The 24,798-nt window shown below is 42.5% G+C and overlaps 1 protein-coding gene across 1 annotated transcript in view; it reads left to right on the top strand.

The window, feature by feature from the left end:
- LOC129812506 (ALK tyrosine kinase receptor-like) overlaps positions 1-24,798 on the top strand; it is a 779,676-nt gene that overhangs the window by 648,302 nt on the left and 106,576 nt on the right. Inside the window, exons 6-10 of the mRNA XM_055864118.1 lie at positions 1,772-1,903; positions 12,595-12,732; positions 13,283-13,386; positions 15,693-15,865; positions 17,604-17,698. Of these exons, the coding sequence (XP_055720093.1) occupies positions 1,772-1,903; positions 12,595-12,732; positions 13,283-13,386; positions 15,693-15,865; positions 17,604-17,698 (642 nt within the window). The remainder of the gene's footprint in view (positions 1-1,771; positions 1,904-12,594; positions 12,733-13,282; positions 13,387-15,692; positions 15,866-17,603; positions 17,699-24,798) is intronic.

Here is a 24,798-nt window from a genome sequence, read left to right on the forward strand (position 1 = left end):
AAATAGTCAATAGACTATCGTCGCATCACGCAGCCCATGTACTGAATGTTTTGATTTCTAAGACATTCTAAGGTTTGTATCGTTCCTAACTAAATTCGCCAAAAAACGTAGCATATAGGACCTGTTTCAAATTATCACTTTTATGCTCAACATAGCCACTTCATATGCACACTTGCATATGGGAAAAATGCCCTTTTTATTTTATTCAGTTCAATTATATTATTCTTACTATAGAATAATTTAATTAATTTGCATTCATTTGCATGACAAAATGTCATGACTGCCCCAGCCACACTCCTACTAAACTATGCCTCCAGTCTTCTGATCTGACCCGCTGGGTCATATCTCAATAACTCAGTACCAAAAACCCAGCTTTGAACAACTCAACCGTGCTCGTTTTAAAGAAAACAACCGAACCAATTTGACCCAAAGCCTGCAACCCAGCAGTTGGGTCACCCAAACAACCCAGCAGACACTTCTATGCTGTACAGTTGTAGGGCTATTCAGTGACGATCCTGGAGAGCCGAAACATTTCACTTTTTCTTTCTCCCTGGTAGTTCCTTGATCCTTGACTGGAAGTTGACAGCTTTTGTACAGTATCTGTTGGAAGAAATGCAGTTTGGATCTCTTCTCCTATACATTTTCTTCAGTTACCCTGCTGGTTTGAATTTTTTAGGGTGAAAAACCCAGCAGCATTGCAGTTCTTGACACATTCAAATCAATTTGTGTTTGTCACATGTGCCGAATACAACAGGTGTAGACCTTACTGTGAAATGCTCACTTACAAGCCCTTAACTCACAATGCAGTTAAAGAAATAGAGCTAAGAAAATATTTACTAAATAAACTAAAGTTTAAAAAAATTATCAAGAAGTAACAGAAGAAAATTACATAACAATAACGAGGCTATACACCAGGGGAGTACCGGTATCGAGTCAATGTGCGGGGTACATGTTAGTCGAGGTAATTTGTGAAGTGACTATGCATAGATAATAAACAGCGAGTAGCAGCAGTGTAAAAACAGAGTAAATAGTCCAGGTGGCCATTTGATGAATTGTTCAGCAGTAAAATGGCTTGGGGGTAGAAGCTGTTAAGGAGCCTTTTGGTCCTAGACTTGGCGCTCCAGTCCCTCTTGCCGTGTGTTAGCAGAGAGAACAGTTTATGCCTTGGGTAACTAGAGCCTTTGACAAACTGGTACGCCTATCATACCCCGTTCACAGGCACTTAAATATTTTGTCTTGCCCATTCACCCTCTGATAGGCACTCATACACAATCCATGTCTCAATTGGCTCGAGGCTTGAAAATCCTTCTTTATCATGGCTCCTCCCTTTCATCTACACTGATTTGAAGTGGATTTAAGAAGTGACATCAATAAGGGATCATAGCTTTCCCCTGGATTCACCTGGTCAGTATATGTCATTAAAAGAGTATGTTCCCAATGTTTTTTACACTCAGTGTATGTGATCTGGCGGTGGCAGCAGTACCGCAAGACTAACCTCCAGCACTCATTGCTCTGTGTTTCTATCTCTCTATGATTTTTCTAGATTCCTTCCCGTTCCACAACAACATGGGAGCATATCATATGTAAAAGTACATGCGTGTGTATATCTATGCAAACTACACTTTTCTGTTGTAAATAGTACATGGTAGCAGTTTTGTTTACGGTGTCCATTTCATGACACCCTCAAGCCTCAACCATGTCATTGTGATGATGATTCATTTCTCTCTGTTGACAGATGCGTTTCTGTCTCTCTCTCTTTGCTTCTCTCCAGATCTCTCCCCTTTCCACAACATCCCCCTCCAGGGCCAGTACCATTGTCACCACGGCCCGGGGGTCCCTCTGGGACAGTTGTGTGACTTCACGATGGACTGCCCACTCGGCGACGACGAAGGGGACATGTGCAGTGAGTACAGCTTATCTATTCTGAACCAAAACATGCAACAATTTTTAACGTTTTTACAGAGTTAGAATTCATATAAGGAAATAAGACAATTTAAATACATAAATTAGGCCCTAATCTATGGATTACACATGACTGGGCAGGGGTGCAGCCATGGGTGGGCTGCACCCCACCCACTGGGGAGCCAGGCCCAGCCAATCAGAATGATTTCTTTTGCAACAAAAAGGCTTTATGAACATTCAATTGAACAAATGAACATTAAATTCTCTGGCAACAGCTCTGGTGGACCTTCCTGCAGTCAGCATGCCAACTTTATGCTCCCTCAAAACTGGAGACATATGTGGCATTGTGTTGTGTGACAAAACTGCACATTTTAAAGTGTGCTTTTATTGTCCCCGGCACAAGGTGCACCTGTGTACTGATCATGCTGTTTAATCAGCATCTTGATATGCCACACTTGTCAGTTGGATGGATTATCTTGGCAAAGGAGAAATGCTTACTAACAGTGATGTAAACAAATGTGTGCACAACGTTTGAGAGAAATGAGCTTTTTGTGCGTATTTCTGGTTTAAAAAAAAATTCAGCTCATGAAACATGGCACCAACACTTTACATGTTGTGTTTATATTTTTTGCTCAGTGTACTTCACCATTGGACTGGGTCTGTTGTGGGTGATGGAGGTTGAAGGCTGTTTGTGTGGGTGGGGGTAGGTGGATGGGGGGGGCATATCGAGTGCGCCGAGTCATCTTCAACCTTGGTAGAGCGGCAAAATAGATCAACCACGGGCAGAGCTCCTTTATTAATGAAGATGTTGTGCCCCGACTGCCTGCCATTACACAGCTATGGCTATGTACCAAATGGCAGCCTTTTCACTATATAGTGCACTATTTTTGACCACAGCCCTATACAGTGACATTTGGGACGTAAGCCCACAACTACGGCTGCCTGAACTTACTTGACAGAGGCACTGCAGAGCGCCGTCAGAGCATACATGTTTCCCACGCCGATACTATACGTCACTAGCATTTCTCACCCTTAGAATGTTTCTGCGGTTCGTATTTTTCGTTTTACGCCAATGTTGGATTGGCTGGACGTCTGTGTGCAGGGGCATCATGCCCATTGAAATGCACAGGCCACAGTTCTTTTAAATTGTACAATATAGAAGATAATGCATCTTTAAGTCATGATGAATTAAAATAGGTTTAATTTGGCCATCAATGCACCCTCAAAAGAATTAGGTACATGACATGTGTGTATGTGTTTGTACGTGTGTTTGTGTGATGCGTAAGCGTGTGTGTATGTACGTGTGTGCGTGCGTATGTGTGCAATTCATTATGCATGTATAGTACCAGTCAAGAGTTTGGACACACCTATTCAAGGTTTTTTCTTTATTTTTACTGTTTTCTACATTGTGGAATAATAGTGAAGACATCGAAACGACGAAAAAACACATATGGAATCATGTAGTAAAATAATTGTTAATCTTATGGCTGCAGGGTGAATATTGAAAAAACTGGAAAATATGTGCACATTTTCAAACGGCCTCCTAAGAAACTTTTTATTTTACAATATGCATATATTTACTACTGTTGGATAGATAACAGTCTATAGTTTCTAAAAAGGTTTGAATTATTTCTCTAAGTCGAACAGAAATATTTTTACAGCCATTTTCCCAGCCGAATTGAGATTTCCAAAATGCGATGTGTCTCTTTAAGACCTTGTCTATAAAAGGTCATTAGACTTAGGACCGTAGAAACACGTCACACGCCTTCATCAGGCTGTAATGCGGAAGTGAGAATTGAAAGCAGTCGAATATCTCGTCCATGGACTGAATAACACACCTTCTTGTGATACCTGCGCAGTTAAAAAAAAAATCCGGGCGCGAAGCATAATTTGGTCTCGGCTACTGGAAGAAGGTCGATAACGGTGAATATGATCTCTGACTTCGATATTATTTGATACATGTCACAAAATCATCCGAAAGTATGTTTTTTCAATATACTTTAATTATATTATTGCAATTTATTCTGGACTTTAGATGTGATGCGACGGAAGAATTTTTTGAAGAAAGACAGATTAGCGCCGCAATGCTATTGTGCTTGCTAACCAAAGAGGGAAATAGTTCGTTCTGGAACCCAACTAAAGACTCTACTGGACATTGGACCCCGTTACAACATTCTGATGGAATATCAACAAAGATAAGGACCCAATTTGGGATGCTTTTTCATATATCTGTCGAACTGTTGTATGCTAACTGTGCTAACTGTGCTAGGCTAGCGCTTGACTTATGCTAGTGCTGCCTTATGCTAGCTTATGTTGTTAGCTAATATAACGATATATTGTGTTTTCGCTGTAAAACACTTCAAAAATCGGAAATATTGGCTTTATTCACACGATATCTGTCTTTCATTAGCTATCCACCATATGTTTTTCTGAAATGTTTTATGAGGTGTAATTAGTAGTCGACGTTGGTGTATGTATTTTCTCTGGCTACTCCCGTCTGGATTCAGACTGTAGCTATGTGGTAGCATTTATGGTAGCATGTAAAAACTGATAGCATGTAAAACTGATTTATAGCTAAAATATGCACTTTTTATGAACAAAACATAGATTTATTGTGTAACATGTTATATGACTGTCATCTGAGGTAGTTTTTTCTGGGTTCTTTAGGTTGGTTTTAGTTTATTTCGGTTGGCTTGTGCATGCTACTTGAATCATAATTCATACATCATAATCATATTCATACGTGTCTGTCCACTTTTGTATTTGGTGGTGAGCTAACATAAATATATGTGGTGTTTTCTCTGTAAAACATTTAAAAAATCGGACATGTTGGCTGGATTGACAAGATGTTTATCTTTCAAATGCTGTATTGGACTTGTTAATGTGTAAAAGTTAAATATTTTTAAAAAATAGATTTTGAATTTCGCGCCCTGCAGCTGTTGTCATTTTCGTTCCGACGTCGGGCTTGCAGCCCAAACAGGTTAAAACGTATAAAAATATATTTTATATTTGAGATTCTTCAAAGTAGCCACCCTTTGCCTTGATGAGAGCTTTGAACACTCTTGGCATACTCTCAATCAGCTTCACCTGGAATGCTTTTCCAACAGTCTGGAAGGAGTTCCCACATAAGCTGAGCACTTGTCGGCTGCTTTTCCTTCACTCTGCGGTCCAACTCATCCCAAACCATCTCAAGTGGTTTGAGGTCGGGTGATTGTGGAGGCCATCAATCTCCTTCGTGGTCAAATAGCCCTTACACAGCCTGTTGAAAGACAAATGATAGTCCCACTAAGCGCAAACCAGATGTGATGGCATATTGCTGCAGAATTCTGTTGTAGCCATGCTGGTCAAGTGTGCCTTGAATTCTAAATAAATCAAAGGCAGTGTCACCAGCAAAGCACCCTACACCATCTCACCTCCTCCTCCATGCTTCATGGTGGGAACCACACATGCAGAGATCACCTGTTCATCTACTATGCGTCCCATGAAGACACGGCGGTTGGAACCAAAAATCTCAAAGTTGGACTCATCAGACCAAAGGACAGATTTCCACCGGTCTAATGTCCTTTGCTCATGTTTTTTTTTAGCCCAAGCAATTCCCTTCTTTCGTATTGGTGTCCTTTAGTAGTGGTTTCTTTGCCGCAATTCGACCACGAAGGCCTGATTCACACAGTCTCCTCTGAACAGTTGAGGTTGAGGTGTGTCTGTTACTGTCACGACTTCCGCCGAAGTCGGTTCCTCTCCTTGTTCGGGCGGCGTTCTGCGGTCGACGTCACCGGTTTTCTAGCCATCGCCGATCCAACGTTTCATTTTTCCATTTGTCTTGTCTTGTTTTCCTACACACCTGGTTTCAATTCCCTCAGTATTAGACGTGTATATAACCCTCTGTTCCCCTCCATGTCTGTGTGTGGAATTGTTTGTTGTTTCGTGTATGTGCACGCTAGACTGGTTTGCGCTGGGTTATGTTAACCCATATTGTGTTTTGTGTTCTTAGTGCCGTGTGTTTTGTTCGCCTAAATAAAAGGCTCCTTTGGCTACCCAACTTCTGCTCTCCTGTGCCTGACTCCCTTACAGCCAGTTACGCATACCTAACAGTTACTTGAACTATGTGAAGCATTTCTGAGACTTGTAACTCTAATGAACTTATCCTCTGCAAATCCTGGTTGAAGACAGCAGAGGTGTATTTAGAGGGCAAGTTGGTCAGGATGAAATCTATGAGGTTACGGATTTAGGGTTGTACTTGGTAGGTTCCTTGATAATTTGTGTGAGTTTGAGGGCATCTAGATTGTAGGACGGCCGGGGTGTTAAGCATATCCCAGTTTACGTCACCTAACAGTACAAACTCTGAAGATAGATGGGGGGCAATTAATTCACATATGGTTTCCAGGGCACAGCTTGGGAATGACGGGGGTCTATAACAAGCGGCAACGGTGAGAGACTTGTGTCTGGAAAGGTGGATTTTAAAAAGTAGAAGCTCGAAATTGTTTGGGCACAGACCTGGATAGTATGACAGAACTCTGCAGGCTATCCCTGCAGTAGGTTGTAACTCCGCCCCCTTTAGCAGTTCTATCTTGTCGTAAAATGTTGTAGTTCGGGATGAAAAATTCAGAATTTTTGGTGGCCTTCCTAAGCCAGGATTCAGACACGGCTAGGACATCAGGTTTGGCGGAGTGTGCTAAAGCAGTGAATTTAACAAGCTTAGGGAGGAGGCTTCTGATGTTAACATGCATGAAACCAAGGGTTTTACGGTTACAGAAGTCAATAAATGAGAGCACCTGGGGAATAGGAGTGGTGCTGGGGGCTGCAGGGCCTGGGTTAACCTCTACATCACCAGAGGAACAGAGGAGGAGTAGGATAAGAGTACGGCTAAAGGCTATAAGAACTGGCCGTCTAGTGCGTTCGGAACAGAGAGTAAAAGGAGCAGATTTCTTGACATGGAAGAATAGATTCAAGGCATAATGTACAGACAAGGGTATGGTAGGATGTGAGTACAGTGGAGGTAAACTTAGGCATTGAGTGACGATGTGAGAGGTTTTGTCTCTAGAGGCACCAGTTAAGCCAGGTGAGGTCTCTGCATGTGTGAGGGGTGGGACATCTAAGGCATGTTGGGCATTTCTGGAGGCTCTACAGTGAAATAAGACAATAATAACTACCCAAAACAGCAATAGACAAGGCATATTCACATTAGAGAGAGGCATGTGTAGCCGAGTGATCATAGGGTCCAATGAGCAGCAATAGGTGAGTCAGGGAGCTGTTCAGTAGTCGCTACTATACTAGGCGCTCTGAAGACACGGCGATTCAGACAGCTAGTGGGTCGCGGCTAGCAGATGGGCCTTCGGCGACGTAGAGCCTGTTGAAACCACCTCGGACCAATAAGTCGGCAGACCAGACCATGGATCGGCGGGACTCTGTGTCGGCAATAAAGGGTCCAGGCCAATGGGCAAAAGAGGCATTGTAGCCCAAGAATTAGCTGGTAGACCTCTTCGGCAAGCCGGGAGATGGGCCTAGCTCGAGGCTATCTCAAGGCTAACTGGTGCATGCTTCGTGACAGAGGCGTTAGCCAGCATTAGCCACTCGAATGCAGCTAGCTAGCTGCGATGATCTGGTGTAATGGACCAGGGCTTGCGGAAAGAATCTGGTGAAGAGGTAGAGAAAAAGCAGTCTGATATGCTCTGGGTTGGTGTCGCGCTATGCAGACTGGCAGGTATTGACCGAGCTGAAGCTGGCTGGTGTCCGAGTTAATGGTGAAGACCACTAGCAGTGGCTAACTGACTACCAGCTAGTAGCTAGTTAGCTGGCTAGCTTCTGATGGGTGTTCCGATTCTAAAGTTTAAAAATAGCAGATCTGTACCACATTGGGCGAGGCAGGTATTCAGTTCATGCTTTGGATTTGATTGGGGCAAACAACACTACGCTATGATCCCTACAACACATTACTACTACTCTCCATATTTTCAAGCATAGTGGTGGCTGCATCATGTGGGGAGTTTTTCAGAACAAGAAAGAAATGGATTTAAGCAGAAGCAAAGTCCTCAAGGAAAACCTGGTTCAATGTGCTTTCCACCAGACACCGGGAGATAAATTCAATTTTCAGCAGGATAATAACCTAAAACACAAGCCCAGATTAACACAGGAGTTGCTTTACCAAGAAGACAGTGATAATGTTCCTATGGCAAGACTTGAAAATGGTTGTCTAGCAATGATCAACAACCAATTTGACAGAGCTTGAAGAATTTTGAAAAGAATAATGGACAAATATTGTACAATCCAGGTGTGCAAAGGAGTATGAATACTTTCTGAAGGCACTGTATATAATTGCATGTGTGTCGCTGTACATAAATACTTTTTAAATGATTTCCATGAAAAACATACAGAATGTTAATTTCCCCTAAATTAATCTCCATTCATGCACATATATATGAAGCTGACCAGAATTAACATTAGCATGCCTATGATGGCCACTCCCCTGTGCCTATACGTCAGCGAACCATGGGGGCTAGCGAAATAAGAGGCTAACGTGAGGGTTCAAATCCCAGGCCTGATGGCTTTTTCCCTGCTAATGATCCTAGTACCTATCAAGCTACCAATGCCAATTAGACTAGCACACTAACCCAGGGGGACGGTGTACATTTGAATGTGGCGTGTGCCCCAGAGAGACCGACCATTGCATGACAGTTGAATTAATCACTACTTAAAACATGAAATGCATGGAGATCGCTAGGCGTGGCGGCCAGAGGTTACACAGCTTGGGATTCACTGGAATTGTTGATCCCGTTGTCTTTGTACAGTGAGTGACTTGAGAGGTGTGCATAACAAATTATTTGGAAGCTCGTTACCCATCCGAAGCTCCCTCTTTGTGGCAACTTCTCTGTTGTATCTTATCTTCAAATAGTGCCAGTCAACCCTGTCAATTATGGAGTAGTTATTTGTCAGTGGATAACACTAGTTACATCATTGATCTCATTTAGTGGATTGACTCTGTTTGACATGAGAAGTGGAAAGCACTGTACATTACTCGACTTCTCATGTCATAAACAATGGATCTATTAGTCACCGGCCCTTTTCCGCTCAAATTACGTCCTGAGGATTGCAACGTGATGGTAAGCACAAAGTCTATTTGTGTCGGGAACTACAGCTCGCTCTCCCATGGCTGGCTCTCTCCTTCCCACCCACCTCTCCCTCTCTCCCCCTCTGTCCCATCTCTCTCTCCTCTCCCAGCTCTCTCTCTCCCCCCCCTCTGTCCCATCTCTCTCTCCCTCCTATTTCTCTCTCTCTGACCCCTCTCTCTCCCTCAGTCACTTGCAGTTGTGCCCTGCATTTGTGCCTATCTACCCTCCCTGAGACTTTCGCGACTCCAGAGTCCCAAAACACACCGTGTTACCCTTCGGCATAACCTATTCCGTTTGATCAATCCATCATTTATCTATCATTTCAATCAAGAGGACTTTATGGCATTGATATTGAATATTGAAGATGGGGGGGGTGGATTCATTTTTACAGATCCGCCTGCTAGAGGATCGAAGACTATGCTGGTCGATGTGTTTACAGTCGTAGGTCATCATTTCCACCCTCCCTTTCTCGCTCCGCCTCGCCTCTGCAGACGAGTCGCAACAGTTGAGCAGAGGCTTCACTGATCAACGATCGGTGGAAGACAGAGATGTAATTGCATTTGTGGCCACTGATGCTGATTTTGGTGGTGTGCGTTTGTGTGTGTGTCTGCATGCACGTGCGTGCGTGTGTTTGTGTGTGCATGAACGTTGCGTTCCCTTCCCTGTGAGGATCTTTGAGTCTCCTTAATTGTGTCATCCAGTGCCAATTAGTGTAGAGAGAACAAGTTACAGAAGGAACGATTTCAGCATGGGAACAAACTGCAGGAGTGGTACAGGCCCTTAAAGTGCTGGAGCTAGCAGCATGCATCCTTGCTGTGATGACTACTATGTGAAACAGGTCAAATTGTCCTACTTAGAAGCCTTGGGCAAGTATCTTCCCCCTATGAAGTGGCTTTTCGGCAGCTATATATCAGTGGCGGTCGGTGCCAGTTAAGATGAGAGATTTTTTTTTTGAGCATGGCCTTATTTCTATTACAGCATATTGGATGACTGCCATTCATATTCCATTCACCCAGCTCAATGTGACATCGATGGGTTTAGGCTACTACGTGATACTTGAATGTTCCCCGTACCCACCATGAGGTTGCTGCAACCTTTGAATGAAAATGTACAACGTAGCTGCACAGGTCGAGAGAATTTTGAGTAATCAAGGTGACAGACAGTGGCACATTCAATGCTGCTTTGCACACTCTTGCCTGTAGCTGATCTAGGGTGTAATCGTTAGTCCAACAGTTGCAAACGAGAGTTTCTATTGGACAAATTCAGGTATGTTTATCCCCGTTTTGTTTAGTTTGCTTCCATTTGAACACACCCCTGATCACATACAAACACAGTTCACTTTCGTAGTTGCCACATACAAACAGTTCGTTGTATATATAACTCCTTCTCGCATCTATCCTACACGCTCTCCTCCTCTCACCTTTTTCCTTCGCTTGTGGATTTCAGTGCACAACATATCAGCTGTCTCTGACCAGGCGAAAAAACCTTTCCAAGCCAAACCTTCATATCATGACCACTAACCGCTTCGCACAGCCTACATCGTTGCCACGTATTTGGGATTTCGTATTCATTAGGATCCCCATTAGCTGCTGCAAAAGCATCAGCTACTCTTCCTGGGGTCCACATGAATCAGAACATAATACATAATACAGAACATTATTAGTCAAAGATTGAAATACATACATTTAAAACATCACACACAGCCTACATATCAGTACATGCACACAATATCTAGGTCTAATACACAGTACAGTGCAAATTACAATATAAGATATATAAAATGGCTGTGTCGCTTCACAGTCCCCTTTGTGCAGTAAGGTGTTCTTTTATCTGTTTTTTTAAAAACTGGTTGTATTGTTAGCTTGAGAAACCTAGGGTGGCAGAGAGTTCCATGTAGTCATGGCTCTATTTAATACTGTTTCCCAGCCTCTGTTCTGGACCTGGGGACTGTGAAGAGACCTCGGGTTTCATGTCTTGTGTTGTACTGATGAGTGTCTGCACTGTTTGCCTACTGCTTAACAGTTCGGTACCTTCAACACATCAACACCTCGCACAAAGACCAATACGGATGCAGTCAATCTCTCCTTAACTTTGAGCCAGGAGAGACTGACATGCATGTTACTGACACTTTCCCTCTGTGTACATAAGTGCGATTACGTGCTGCTTTGTTCTGGAACAACTGCAATTGACCTATGTCCTTCTTTGCCACACATGACCACGTCACAGTCAACATAGCTACTAGAACTAGCGCTTTAGTAAACCCGCTACAATCATGCAGTACAGTGTACAGCCAGCAGCAAGTAGTTACCCGGTGGCAATACATTTATTAAACCAAACGCCTTGGAAGAGGTCCAGTGTTGGAAAGCCATAGCCAGCTAGGTAACATAGCATCCCTCTCTGTTTGAGCTGGGTGTTTGAGTAGGCTAAACTAGCTAAGTAAGTGAACGTGAAAGTGTAAAAAAAATATATACTACGAAATCTCTCTCGCTTCTCCTTAATTAATTAATTTGTTAAACTGTTCAACTATTGTCTTTCTCTCTCTTTGAGTAAAATACTCACCATATTGTATGCACTGTATTGCTAGCTAGCTGTAGCTTATGCTTTCAGTGCTAGATTCATTCTCTAATCCTTTGATTGTGTGGACAACATGTCCGTTCATGTTGCAAGAGCTCTGATAGGTTGGCGGACTATGTAAGTCAATGGACGGGGCTGCGAACCATGAGCCTCCTAAGTTTTATATTGAAGTCAATGTACCCAGAGGAGGACACAAGCTAGCTGTCCTACGGCTACACCACGGTGCTACCCTCCAGAGTGATGTTGAGGCAACTGTAGACCTTCATTTAAACAGTGTTTTTTAGTCAATTATTTGGTGACGTGAATATATTTAGTATAGTTTTATATAAAAAGGATAACTTTGTTAGTTTCCCTTTTTCTTTTTTCATTGAGGAGGATGGTCCTCCCCTTCCTCCTCTGAGGAGCCTCCACTGCTATATATAAAGTGCAGTCGCCAATTGACAGCAGGCTTGCATCACCAAACTATTTTTTCTATAATTTATTTTTCATCCTCCCCTTTTCTTTCTCCTCTCTATCTTCGACTCATCTCTTTCAGATGTGTAAAAGCTGGTTGGGCGCCCCCCCCCCCCCCATTCTTGCTCTTTCTCTCACTTTTTCTGAAATTATTAGCCCCTGTATTTTTCCTCCTCCTTTTGGTCTCTCCCCTTTCACCCTTCCCTCATCCCCCATCCTTCTCTCCTTCCCTTCATCAGTCACTCACCCACTCTTTATAAAGCACTGGGACCAAAAGGATTAGCTCCATATTTTCTCTCCTTCTGCCTCCCTTCTTCTCCCGCACTCCCCCTCACCATCTCTAGCCGTATGCTCTCAATTTTCTCTCTGTTTCTCCCATCCTCTCTCCCTCTGCCCTTGCTACTGAGACACTCCTCTCATCATGTCCTCCTCTCTGATGTTCCATCTCTCTCACTGTCTGTCTGTCTCTCTCTCTCTAGGTCAATTGAGATACAAGGCTACTCACTTTCTTCTCCTCTTTCTACCTCTCTCGCTCTCTCTGTCTTTCTCTCCCTCTCAGGTCAGTTTCTCAACGGCAGCTACTGCTCCTTCGAGGATGGTGAGTGCGGTTGGCAGCCAACAGCGGCCAAGGGATCCTCCTGGAGGCGTGTCCACACCCCGCCAAAGGGGGTGCGGCCCAGCTGTTCATCATCCTCAGGTGAATCATCCATTCTGATATCGATAACACAAGCCCCGTACACAACCCCTAGCTACCGCCGAGGCAATCTATTACCCCTAAGGCACGTGTGAAGATCTGAAACAACTGGATAGATGTAGGCAATATGTGGAAAAAGTATTCCCAAGGCGAAAAAGTGGAGCTGAACCATATTGCTTATACAGCACCAATCCAGTTGTAGGGAATAGGGACTAGGGGTTGTTTCTGGACTTGGTCGTCATCAATTTACTGTATGCCTTTAGTGGCTGTAATTCAAAGTAAGGCCTATACCGTATGCTCAAATTCGGGCATAACAGAGAAAACACAACCTCTGTTGTTATCATTCACTGGAACTCTTATGTAAAATCCGCCGTGTCATTGCATTTTTTTGTTGTCGCAAAGCAAAGATATTTAACTGGTTTTCTGTGTGTTTACGTACTTGTTTGTGTGTGTGTGAGTGTGTGGGTGCATATAATCTTCTGTTCTGTCTGTTTATTTGTTTGTGTGCATGTATGCGTGTGTGTGTGTGTGTGTGTGTGTGTGTGCGTGCCAGGTGCCATGTTCAGTGTGGACGGAGGGCAGTCCAAGGGTCATCAGGTGTCAACGTTGCTCAGGAGCCCTCTCTTCCCACCTCCCCTACGGAACTCTCGATGTGAGGTGAGAGCCCTCTTTCACACACACACACACACACACACACAAACACACACACACACACACACACACACACACACACACACACACACACACACACATACACAAACACATACACATACACACACACATACACATACACACACACACACAGAGAGAGAGCCAGATACACACACACCAGACACTCTGAGACACACACACACACACACACACAAACACACACCAGACACTCAGAGACAGACAGTCACACACACAATGCCCTCCCGTTGTGTGCACATTTGGAGACTCAGCGTTGGGTAATTATAATTAAGGCGCATTGCACAAATAGTTCAGATATAGTCTTTTAAGTCTGACCAACCAGACTTACACACAGGGTTGTTTATTTATTATTTCCTTGATAGGGCACTACTTTTGACCAGGACCCATGTAGGGAATAGGGTGCCATTTGGGATGGAGACACAGAAAGTGTGGATCACAAACAACAACATGAATGAATGGACAGACTAATTATGTTCAACAGGAGAGTCTGGAAGAAAACAGGCACACCTGGATTAAAAATAGAGCAGTATTACTATTGAAAAACAAAGTTCTAGATGATAGCAGGATTACCGAATGACTGACAATTATTAGTAGGTATAATGAGCAGAGCTCCCCTTACTTCAGGAAATTAATTCAACTAATGGATTTTAAAAGCTGTTGTTGAATATCTTGAAGCAATATCTCTCCATTTAACTATTAGTTTACCTTGTAAGTTGCCGGAAAACAAACAAACAGACAGACAGACAGACAGACAGACGCATGCACCCACACACGCTTGCACACACACACACACTCACACACATTTACACTGGCCTGGAAAGAGCTGCAGTGGACAGGTGAGGGGGGAGCGCAAGTGGAAGCTTGCACTGCTTCATTAATCATTTCTCAATTTAATCAATTCATTGAATTCAACTATTTCCTGAATGGACAGATTGCATGAAATTTGATCCCAACCCGGATAGTGGCGGGTTAGCAAGCTATCATGGGGATTTCCCAGAGATTTCCAGACACGAGGTCAACCCCAAATAATAAGAGGCTGGCGATATGGAATGCATTATTCGTGCCTTAGTGGTCAGTCTGCGACCAGCGGGGTTGTCAGTCAGGTCTAGACAGAGTGAGTCCACGGCTATGGTTGTAAACGTCCGCCTCTTTATAGAAGGTGTCTGGCAAGTGGGCCGATATCATATTTAGAGGTATTTGGTATGGTGTCCATATTAGGGCACCCCCTTGTGTAGGGGGTGGGGGAAGGTCTGTTGAAAACAGAGTGCTGGGGAGAGAGAGTGAACAGGAGAGAGAGAGGAGTGTGTGGATAAGCACGACTAGAGAGAGAGAGAGAGGAAGAGATAGAAAGATAAACAGAGACGGGGATATCAGTCCTGAACTGTGCTCGCGGCACTGCTACAGCCCAGCTAGCCGCAGTCAGTGGTTCCTTGGCAAGGGCCCAAAGATTAGCACCTCAATCTCTCCCCTTACACGACCCCTGAGCTGTCCAATGTACGGTGCCTGCCTGTCGGTTCTGTCTGACGCAGGACCCAATCTCAAGAGTAGATTGGCTTGGTTATTAGTTGCAGATCATGTCCACCTCGAAGTAATGCCCGGCAAACACTGTTTGACTTCTATAATCTTGATGTCGGGGGAACTTCTCACAGTTTCACAAAGGTGAAATCTGGATCAATTACTATTGAGTGAGGGGAATGGTGCACTGCGATAGAATACCTCGTACTACATCACTGAAATTATAGTTACACAGTTTTATCAGAGGGAAACCCTATTCGTCACCTGTGCGTACTGGAGAGACAGAAAGATAGCATTTAGACAGGTGGAATGTTGTGCAGTTCGTTTGAGAAGAATATGAGCAATATGAACCGGGAACTTTGTACAGCAAAGTGTACAGCTGAGACAATTGATGAATCTGCCGGTTCATGAAATAAAGACAGATACCCGCACACGGCTCCTGCAGTTTTATCTAGTTACATTTTTTTATAGTCAAATGTCTTCCCTGAATGCCTGGCTGGATGAAGACATTCCGGGTTAAAATGTTGCATTTAATAACACTGGGGAACATTCAACAGAGTGCAGGTGTTAATCTTCATGATGTACCCTGCAATTGCAAGTAACTGTACGTGCGTACACTACTTCTAAACTAGTAATCATGACAGTGTAGCATCACCGTCTGATGCGTTCAAACCAATGATTTGAGATGTCAATGTGTGTCTCCGTCAAGTCCTATTCTGGCTCATTTATACTCATACTTTTTTTGATCTCCCCGACAGGTACGGTTCTTGATGTGTTCTGGAGGTGGCCAGAGAGGGGCACTGTCTTTGTGGCTGGTGGAAAACAGCACACGACCAGAGGAGCAGCGCAGACTGTGGCACTCTGCCAACGAGCGCAGGACCAAGAAAGGCTGGAGGCGCATTATCGTTCCTCTCTACGGACTTGTTGACTGGTACGGCGGATCAATTTGGTCCATTGACAGAGAGACAAGTGATTATGGCCAATCCCAGCCTTAGGCAAACAAAGTGAAGTGTACGAATATTTAACAGGGTCAAAATAGGGCACTGCATCATTAGATGGTGAGATTATAGACTCATACTACAGTTGAAGCATGCACCATGTCAATGCGTAAAAGAACCTGCAAACCACAGAGGTGCATGTGCTTTGTGTATTCTTTTGGGATGAAATAAAACACATGTAGCCTCCTCAGGTCCAAAGACACAGTAATGAATAGCTTTTCTCTTCAGTTCTTCCTTCCAAATGCAGATTTTCAACATTTGCATTCCAGGTTAAGATAACCCTCCCTTTCACCCTGCAAACGTAACGAATCCCAATAGGTCCACTTGCCTTGTACGGTGAATTCCATATTCACCTTAGCGCTCACTGTATCACTTGTTTAAAAAACAAACAAACAAGGAAGTGAAAATCTATACAGAGGCCTCCACTCACCTGCCTTTTCCTCCAATTAGCTACGGCACTTGATTTTTCAGTTATTCACTGTGAGGAGCTGAAATAAATGAAATAAAAAAGCTCTATGACTCGTTTCATCTCTGTGTGCTTGATTGAGCACTTTCTATCGTCGGAGCCGGGGCTAATCCCAATCCTCAGAGAGTTATTATATTTTTATTCCCGGTTTTATGGAGTTTGTTCTGGCCACGTTCTTCATTAAAATGCGTGTCCTTACGCCTTATGAACTCGCCCGGACTCGAGGTATGACCTTTGGTCTGGATCTCTGGAATATAGGCAGAGGAACAGGGGAGTCCGTGGATAAAGGTTAGGTTGTAGTAGCGACCCATGTTGTTGGACCGTGAAGGGCGGTATGGAAGTAGACGAGGGCCAAGTTAGGAGTTAAGTTAGGAGTTCCTTTTTCAACCTTTTGGGTTCTATGAAAAAGACGGCCAACATTTCCACATTAAATATTACTTAGATGTGTTCTCAATCAGGAGTCACAATGGACGCATTTCGACCATGAAGTCTTAATTGACCTTTCCACCAAGAAAATGCCCAAATTCTGAAGACATTTTTGTAACGCAAGATGGGAGGAAAAGATGAGCGTATTGATTTTGATAGGATTTTATTCTGTAACTAAAATGAAGCGTGCGGATGTCTTCAAAGTTGTCTCTCTACAGTAGTCTGTCATGTATCTTCTCTGTTCCCTTTGTCTCACCATTGCACACCAAATAGCATGAGCAAATTGAAGGGAAAAGAACGGTAACTACCTGAAATTCACTATGACTTGAAAAAGATCCTCGTCCAGTAATGTAAACTGGTCTTTGAGGCCATGCATCAGAGTTCTGTCTATTTGCCGTTATCTAATAGAACACTATAGTATGGGCAGAAGTCACTCATTCTCTACATGAGGTCTTTATGACATGTTCTCGTACTGGCAGAAAAATCAATGTGATCAACAATGTTTCTTTTGAAGTATGTAGTTGTGCTAGTAGAATATTTGAGTTAAGTCATGTTTGAACTCCTTTATGTACTAATTCCAGTAGAAAACTTGAGTCGAGGATGAGAAGGATAAGACAGGGATATCATTACGCTCAAGAAACGTTTTGCAAGGATATCTACACTCATTAAACATACTCTATCTTTATCTTGTCCTAGACTTGAATCTGCATTGGGGAAAGGCATACTTCATCTTCAGCTCATACTAGAGTTGAATGAGATCAGATTGTGTTTCTCCTCAGGTTCTGGCTCCAGTTCAGTACTGACAATGGATCAGGTCCAGGATCAGCGATTTGTCTGGATAACATCTCCTTCAGTATGGACTGCTTCCTGGCCTGTAAGTATTGTTGTTTAGGGTTGTAAACAACAATTTCAGATTGTCAAAAGCCGTAGACGATTTAACCCTTAAGATTATTTCAGAACAGATTCTTATTTACAAAACATGTCAAACATGAAATAGAAATTAGAAAGTAATTACATTTATCTGACGCTCTTATCCTGAAAGACTAGGGCTAAGATTTTTCACCTAGTCAGCATGGGATTCGTAACTCAAACCCTTTCTTACCGGCCCAACTCTCTTTAAACACTTAAACATTTTTGGCCCGTTTCAATTTTTCAATTGTAGTCAAGGTTCTAAATGAAACATTTTCATTGGTACCACTGGTGCTCCAAACTTTAAAAATGTAGGAACACAACACAAAATCCAGGAGCAATAATTGTTTCATTGATTGAGATATAGCATATTTGACCTAAATTAATTCTAGCTACTTTTGAAGCACACGTGCTCTAAAAATGATACGAAACTTGGTTGTTCGATCCCTGAATGCTACGGGTAGCACAGGCACAACAAAACTCGAATTACTCTAATTACTTTGGTAACCAGTTTATAATAACAATAAGGCACCTCGGGCCAATATACCACGGCTAAGGGCTGTGTCCAGGCACTGTGTCGTGCATAAGAACATTGTACACTCTTTAAGACTGTCAAGTTAGTGAGTGACAACATGCAAGAAATCAGTCATTCATTCATTGCTATGCTCATTGATCTTCTAAAGAAGCTATCCCTTTTCATTTCTTTCTGTGCCCCCTAATGTTTAGATACACTGGTAAAGTAACCAGGTTGTTAGCTTGATAGCTAATGAGGTCGTTTATGAACAGGGCCTAAAAAATAGTCCACCAGCCACTGTGGCAGGTTGATGAAAGAATCTACCAGCCACTCAGAATTTTTACCAGGCAATACATTATTTGCCATTAAAAAAAAACGGTTTCCAGGTTTCGGATTTCCCCCGTTTTTTTTAGGTTTTCACTCTCAAAATCACACATTAGAAATAGCAACACAACAAACTTTAATGTTCTAAGTCCACAACAATGCTTAAACCAGATCAGAAGACCAAATAGGGCTAACTTCTGTATACCACACCTACCTTGTCACGACACAACTGATTGGCTCAAACGCATTATTAAGAACTAAAGAAATTCCACAAATTAACTTTTAATAAGGCGCACCTATTAATTTAAATGCATTCCAGGTGACTGCCTCGTGAAGCTGGTTGAGAGAATGCCAAGAGTGTGCAAGACTGTTATCAAGGCAAACGGTGGCTACTTTGAAAATATTTTTGGATTTGTTGAACACTTTTTTGGTTACTACATGATTCCATATGTGTTATTTCATAGTTTTGATGTCTTAACTATTATTCTATAATGGAGAAAATAGTAAAAACGAAGAAAAACCCTTGAACGAGTAGGTGTGTCCAAACTTTTGACTGGTACTGTATATATAAATATAAAGATTTGGCTGACCTTTCCCGCTTTATCCATATGGTAATTGAGATGTTAAATCAGCAGAGAAAGAGCAACATATGACACTCACGTCTCTAATCAGCAGAAAATATGCTGTATATCCCTCACTCTCTCCCGTATGCTCTGAAGTACCTGTTTGAACTGGTCCCACCTGATCTTGCCTCCTCCTGACTACCTTCCAATTTTAAGAAATGTATTTTCATTGTTCGTGAGGCCACTTGAGTATCTGGTCAATAAAATGGATAATCCGTGACTGTGCCCAGAATAGCAAACTGGGGATCTCTGAAGCTGTTGCCGCTTGGAAGACGGACAGGAAGTCACAGTTATTAAGACAAAACGGGTGGGATTTAACCAACTAAACTCAATTACAGACAGAGACTAAATTACGTTCTGGGGGGTCGTTTCACTGCTTCATCTGCCTGCTTTGAATTCAACGCTCAGTGAGGTTGTCACCCAACAAACCGGGAACATTCCCAGAACATTAGCTAAGATTCCCATGAAGTTCTAGTTAGGGTTTTAGCTAACATTGGGATGATAACATTTAAAGAATGTTTTTGATAACAAAATCTTATTTCTTTAGGTTTTATAAAAAATGTCTTCAGAATGTTCTAACATTTGTTAGATTGTGGCAAATCAAGCTTCGCCCCAGCAGTCTCCGGTGGGTTTTGGTCAGGTTGCCAGTCCCCTGGCCTGCAGCTTTACACTTCTCCAGAGTATGCTCACTGAGTCCCAGTGGTATCTATTTTCACAGTAAAACGAGTCCTATATCGACATAACCTGAAAGGCCGCTCAGCAAGGAAGAAGCCACTGCTCCAAACCAACCATAAAAAAGCCAGACTACGGTTTGCAACTGTACATGGGGACAAAGATCGGACTTTTTGGAGAAATGTCCTCTGGTCTGATGAAACAAAAATAGAACTGTTTATTCATAATGAGCATCGTTATGTTTGGAGGAAAAAGGGGGATGCTTGCAAGCTGAAGAACACCATCCCAACCGTGAAGCACGGGGGTGGCAGCATCATGTTGTGGGGATGCTTTGCTGCAGGAGGGACTCGTGCATTTCACAAAATAGATGGCATCATGAGAAGGAAAATTATGTTGATATATTGAAGCAACATCTCAAGACATCAGTCAGGACGTTAAAGCTTGATCACAAATGGGTCTTCCAAATGGACAATGACCCCAAGCATACTTCCAAAGTTGTGGCAAAATGGCTTAAGGACAACAAAGTCAAGGTATTGGAGTGGCTTATCACAAAGCCCTGACCTCCACCCTATAAAGCAGGGGTGTCAAACTCATTCCACGGAGGGCCTAGTGTCTGCAGGTTTTTGTTTTTTCCTTTCAATAAAGCCCTAGACAACCAGGTGTGGGGAGTTCCTAACTAATTAGTGATGTTAATTCATCAATCAAGTACAAGGGAGGAGCGAAAACCCGCAGACACTCGGCCCTCCGTGGAATGAGTTTGACACCTGTGCTATAGAGAATGGAACAAGCTTGAGCGAGAAAGGAGGCCTACAAACCTGACTCAGTTACACCAGCTCTGTCAGGGGGAATGGGCCAAAATGCAGTCAACTTATTGTGGGAAGCTTGTGGAAGGCTACCCGAAAAGTTTGACCCAAGTTAAACAATTTAAAGGCAATGCTACCAAATAATAATTGAGTGTATGTAAACTTCTGACCCACTGGGAATGGGATGAAAGAAATAAAAGCTGAAATAAATCATTCTCTCTACTATTATTCTGACGTTTCACATTCTTAAAATAAAGTGGTGATCCTAACTGACCTAAGACAGAGAATTTTTACTAGGATTAAATGTCAGGAATTGTGAAAAAGAAAATTATTTTACATGTATTTGGCTAAGATGTATGTAAACTTCCAACTTGAACTGTACATGAGTTCTGCCTGTCAGTCAAAGTTGCAGTGAGGTGTTTTATATGCAGACCACCACCCGTTAGAGTGATTATGATATGGGCACATATCAAAGCATCGGGATATTACATTTACAGAAACCTAATCTTTTAAATATAGCAGTCAAAAATCGACTATTTAAAAGAATCATGCTAGTAATATCACATTACATTACACATTACATCTTATTCATTCCTTTACACTTGTGTGTATAAGGTAGTTGTCGTGAAATTGTTAGCTTACTTGTTAGATATTACTGCATGGTTGGAACTAGAAGCACAAGCATTTCGCTACACTCGCATTAACATCTGCTAACCATGTGTATGTGACCAATAAAATGTGATTTGATTTGATACATGAATATTTCGGTCACTTAACAGACACTCTTATCCAGAGCGACTCAGTCAGTGCAATCAATTAAGTTGGTAAGACAACCACATTTCACAGACATTGCAAGTAAAACTTTCCTTCAAAAAAAGCAACTATCAGCAAAATATTAAGAAAAGATGACTACAAGTGTTAGTGCAAAACAGCCTATATGTGTAAATAGAATCAGTTTGGTCATAAAGTCAGTCTCATCCAAAACGGAGATTTACGACATGACAGGAAAAAATGGTATGTCACGCAATGAAGGGTACCATAGCAGTTTTCCTTGGGTAGGGTTTATTTCAATCCTGCCCACATGCCCACACCTAGCAGCACCCAAGTAATCATCAATTTGGATTGCAGTTGCACATGACCTGATCAAATTGTAAATAGTCCATTTTGTTTGACATTTGATAACCCTATAGGGCTAGTTAGGAAACATCAGTAAATTACACAATGTACGTGGGACAAAAATTGTCTGTCTTCAGTTGCAACACTCACGTACGATGGACAAATCTGTTTTTGGCAGATGCCAGGAGAACGCTACCTGCCCGAATGCATAGTGCCAACTGTTTGACGGAGGAGGAATAATGGTGTGGGGCTGTTTTTCATTGTTCGGGCTAGGTCCCGTGGTTCCAGTGAAGGGTATTCTTAACTCTACAGCATACAATGACATTCTATACAATTCTGTTCATCCAACTTTGTGGTAACAGTTTGGGGAAGGCACTTTCCTGTTTCAGAATGCCAATGCCCCCGTGCACAGAGAAAGGTCCATACAGAAATGGTTTGTCGAGATCGATGTGGAAGAACTTGACTGGCCTGCACAAAGCCCTGCCCTCAACCCCATCGAACACCTTTGAGATAAAACTTAACACCAACTGCAAGCCCGGCCTAATCGGCCAACATCAGTGCCTGATCTTACTAATGCTCTTGTGGCTGAATGGAAGCAAGTCCCGCAGCAATGTTCCAACATCTAGTGGAAAGCCTTTCCAGAAGAGTGGAGACTGTTATAGCAGCAAAGGGGGGATCATCTCCATGATTTTGGAATGAGATTTTCAACGAGCAGGTGTCCACATACTTTGGTCGAGTAGGGTATTTTAAAAGGTCAATAGCTCCAAATTTCAATGACTTAAAAACCTCAAACTGCTTATAAATTGTAAAATGTCATATACAAATACTGAACGCATTTAATGAGACAACTAAAATATATATTGTCCCATTTACATTGTGTAATTTGTTGACAGTCTCTTACTAGCCCCAGGGATAGGCTATCCAATGTCAAACCAACTTTGCCACAGTCCCACACGAGCCGGCTGAAGGTAATTGGCAAAAGAAGTTGGCTAGCACTAGCTTGCCTAGGTGACTTCAAGACCTAGTTAAGCTGTTTCAAGTTATCTAAAAGGGTGTGTGACTGTAACTGTGTACTGTTTTGACAGAGTGAATGTACAAACGCTTGCCACGTGCAAACACACAAACATAAGAGACACCCACATTAAGCCACCCCTCAAGACTTTGTTTGGCTTCGGCCATGGCCGCTGCATCTCTTAATGACCAAGCCAAAAAAAACGAGGCCAATAATTAAGCATAAAATCACTATGTTGTCGATATTACTAAAAGATTATCTTAAATATTAACTGTCTGTGTTGACCTGACAATCAAAATAGATGTCTTTCAGGGTTTGGGTCTTGAGTAGAATTCTACAGTCAGTGCATGGCTAAGACCGAAAGGCATGTAAGGCATGTACTGTACTTGAAACGGTTCGTACCGCACACAGCCATGGCGGGAGCCCCTTGCCATATTATGATGAACGAGAGCAGTTCAGCTCGAGGACGTAGTGATGGCAGAGCCAGGTCGGGGGAACCGAGGGTGTTTTTAGGAGATTATTAAAGAGACAAAAATGAAAGGTAGCCATTTTTTACAATGTCCCATAATGCCTGTGGAACGATGCGTGGAGGAAAAGGGGATTATGAGTTTTTTGGGCGAGCCGGCACGAGCTGGCAAGCCGACATGACACGGGGAACAAATGTGGCCTGTCATCATAATTAAGAAACATGCAGTTGGCTCTCAACTTGATATTCAGATGAGCTAGTCCCAAACAGAGTCCTTTGATGCATTTTCCAGAGATGGATAGATTATGTATCTGGAACAGAAAGGCGCTGTTCTTTCAGAAGCTGCTCGGTGGTAAGTAATACAAAGGACCAACTTTAAAGGAAGTTGTCTAAATTAGTGGCATTATGTTGGAAGAAAGGGCCAGCCCTACTTCATTCTTAATTTTAAAAGACAACTGATTGAGCCAAAGCGGAAAATGTTTTGATATCATAAGCTCGTTCCAGTTTTTAACGCTGCAAGACATTTAATATAGAACAAAATGCCCACTACTCTAGCAGTGAGTGGAGACTGTTAGAAGAAAAGGTGTGAAATAGAACCAAAAAGGGTTCTAGGGCTAGCTTCGTATATGGCCCTGCAAAAGGCTCTATCTAGACCTGCAAAGCACCCTTTTTAGCAGTATACTATAACCCATTGGTTAGTTGATGACTATGGACACTGGTCTCTTGAATGACAATCAATCAAGTTTATTTATTAAGTCCTTTTTACAGCAGTTGTCACAAAGTGCTTATACAGAAACCCAGCCTAAAACCCCAACGAGTAAGCAATGCAGCTATAGAAGCACGATGGCTAGGAAAAACTCCCTAGAAAGCCAGGAACCTAGGAAGAAACCTAGAGAGGAGCCAGGCTCTGAGGGGTGGTCAATCCTTCGGAAGTTATAAGTACATGGCCATTAAGGCCAGATCGTTCTTCAAGATGTTTTAACCTTCATAGATGAACAGCAGGGTCGTCAAATAATAACCACATACAGTGGCAAGAAAAAGTATGTGAACCCTTTGGAATTACCTGGATTTCTGCATACATTTGTCATAAAATTTGATCTGATCTTGATCTAAGTCACAACAATGGACAAACACAGTGTACTTAAACTAATAACACACAACTTATTGTATTTTTCTTGTCTATATTGAATACATAATAATAAATATTCACAGTGTAGGTTGGAAAAAGTATGTGAACCCCTAGGCTAAGGACTTCTCCAAAAGCTAATTGGAGTCAGGAGTCAGCTAACCTGAGTCCAGTCAATGAGACGAAATTGGAGATGTTGGTTGGAGATGCCCTGCCCTATAAAAAACAATCACACAATTTGAGTTTGCTATTTACAAGAAGCATTGCCTGATGTGAACCATGCCTCGAACAAAAGATATTTCAGAAGACCTAAGATTAAGAATGGATGATTTGCATGAAGCTTTTAAAGGGTTACAAAAGTATCTCTAAAAGCCTTGATGTCCATCAGTCCACGGTAAGACAAATTGTC

This window comes from Salvelinus fontinalis, chromosome 16, assembly GCF_029448725.1.
Source record: "Salvelinus fontinalis isolate EN_2023a chromosome 16, ASM2944872v1, whole genome shotgun sequence".
NCBI classification, from domain to species: domain Eukaryota; kingdom Metazoa; phylum Chordata; class Actinopteri; order Salmoniformes; family Salmonidae; genus Salvelinus; species Salvelinus fontinalis.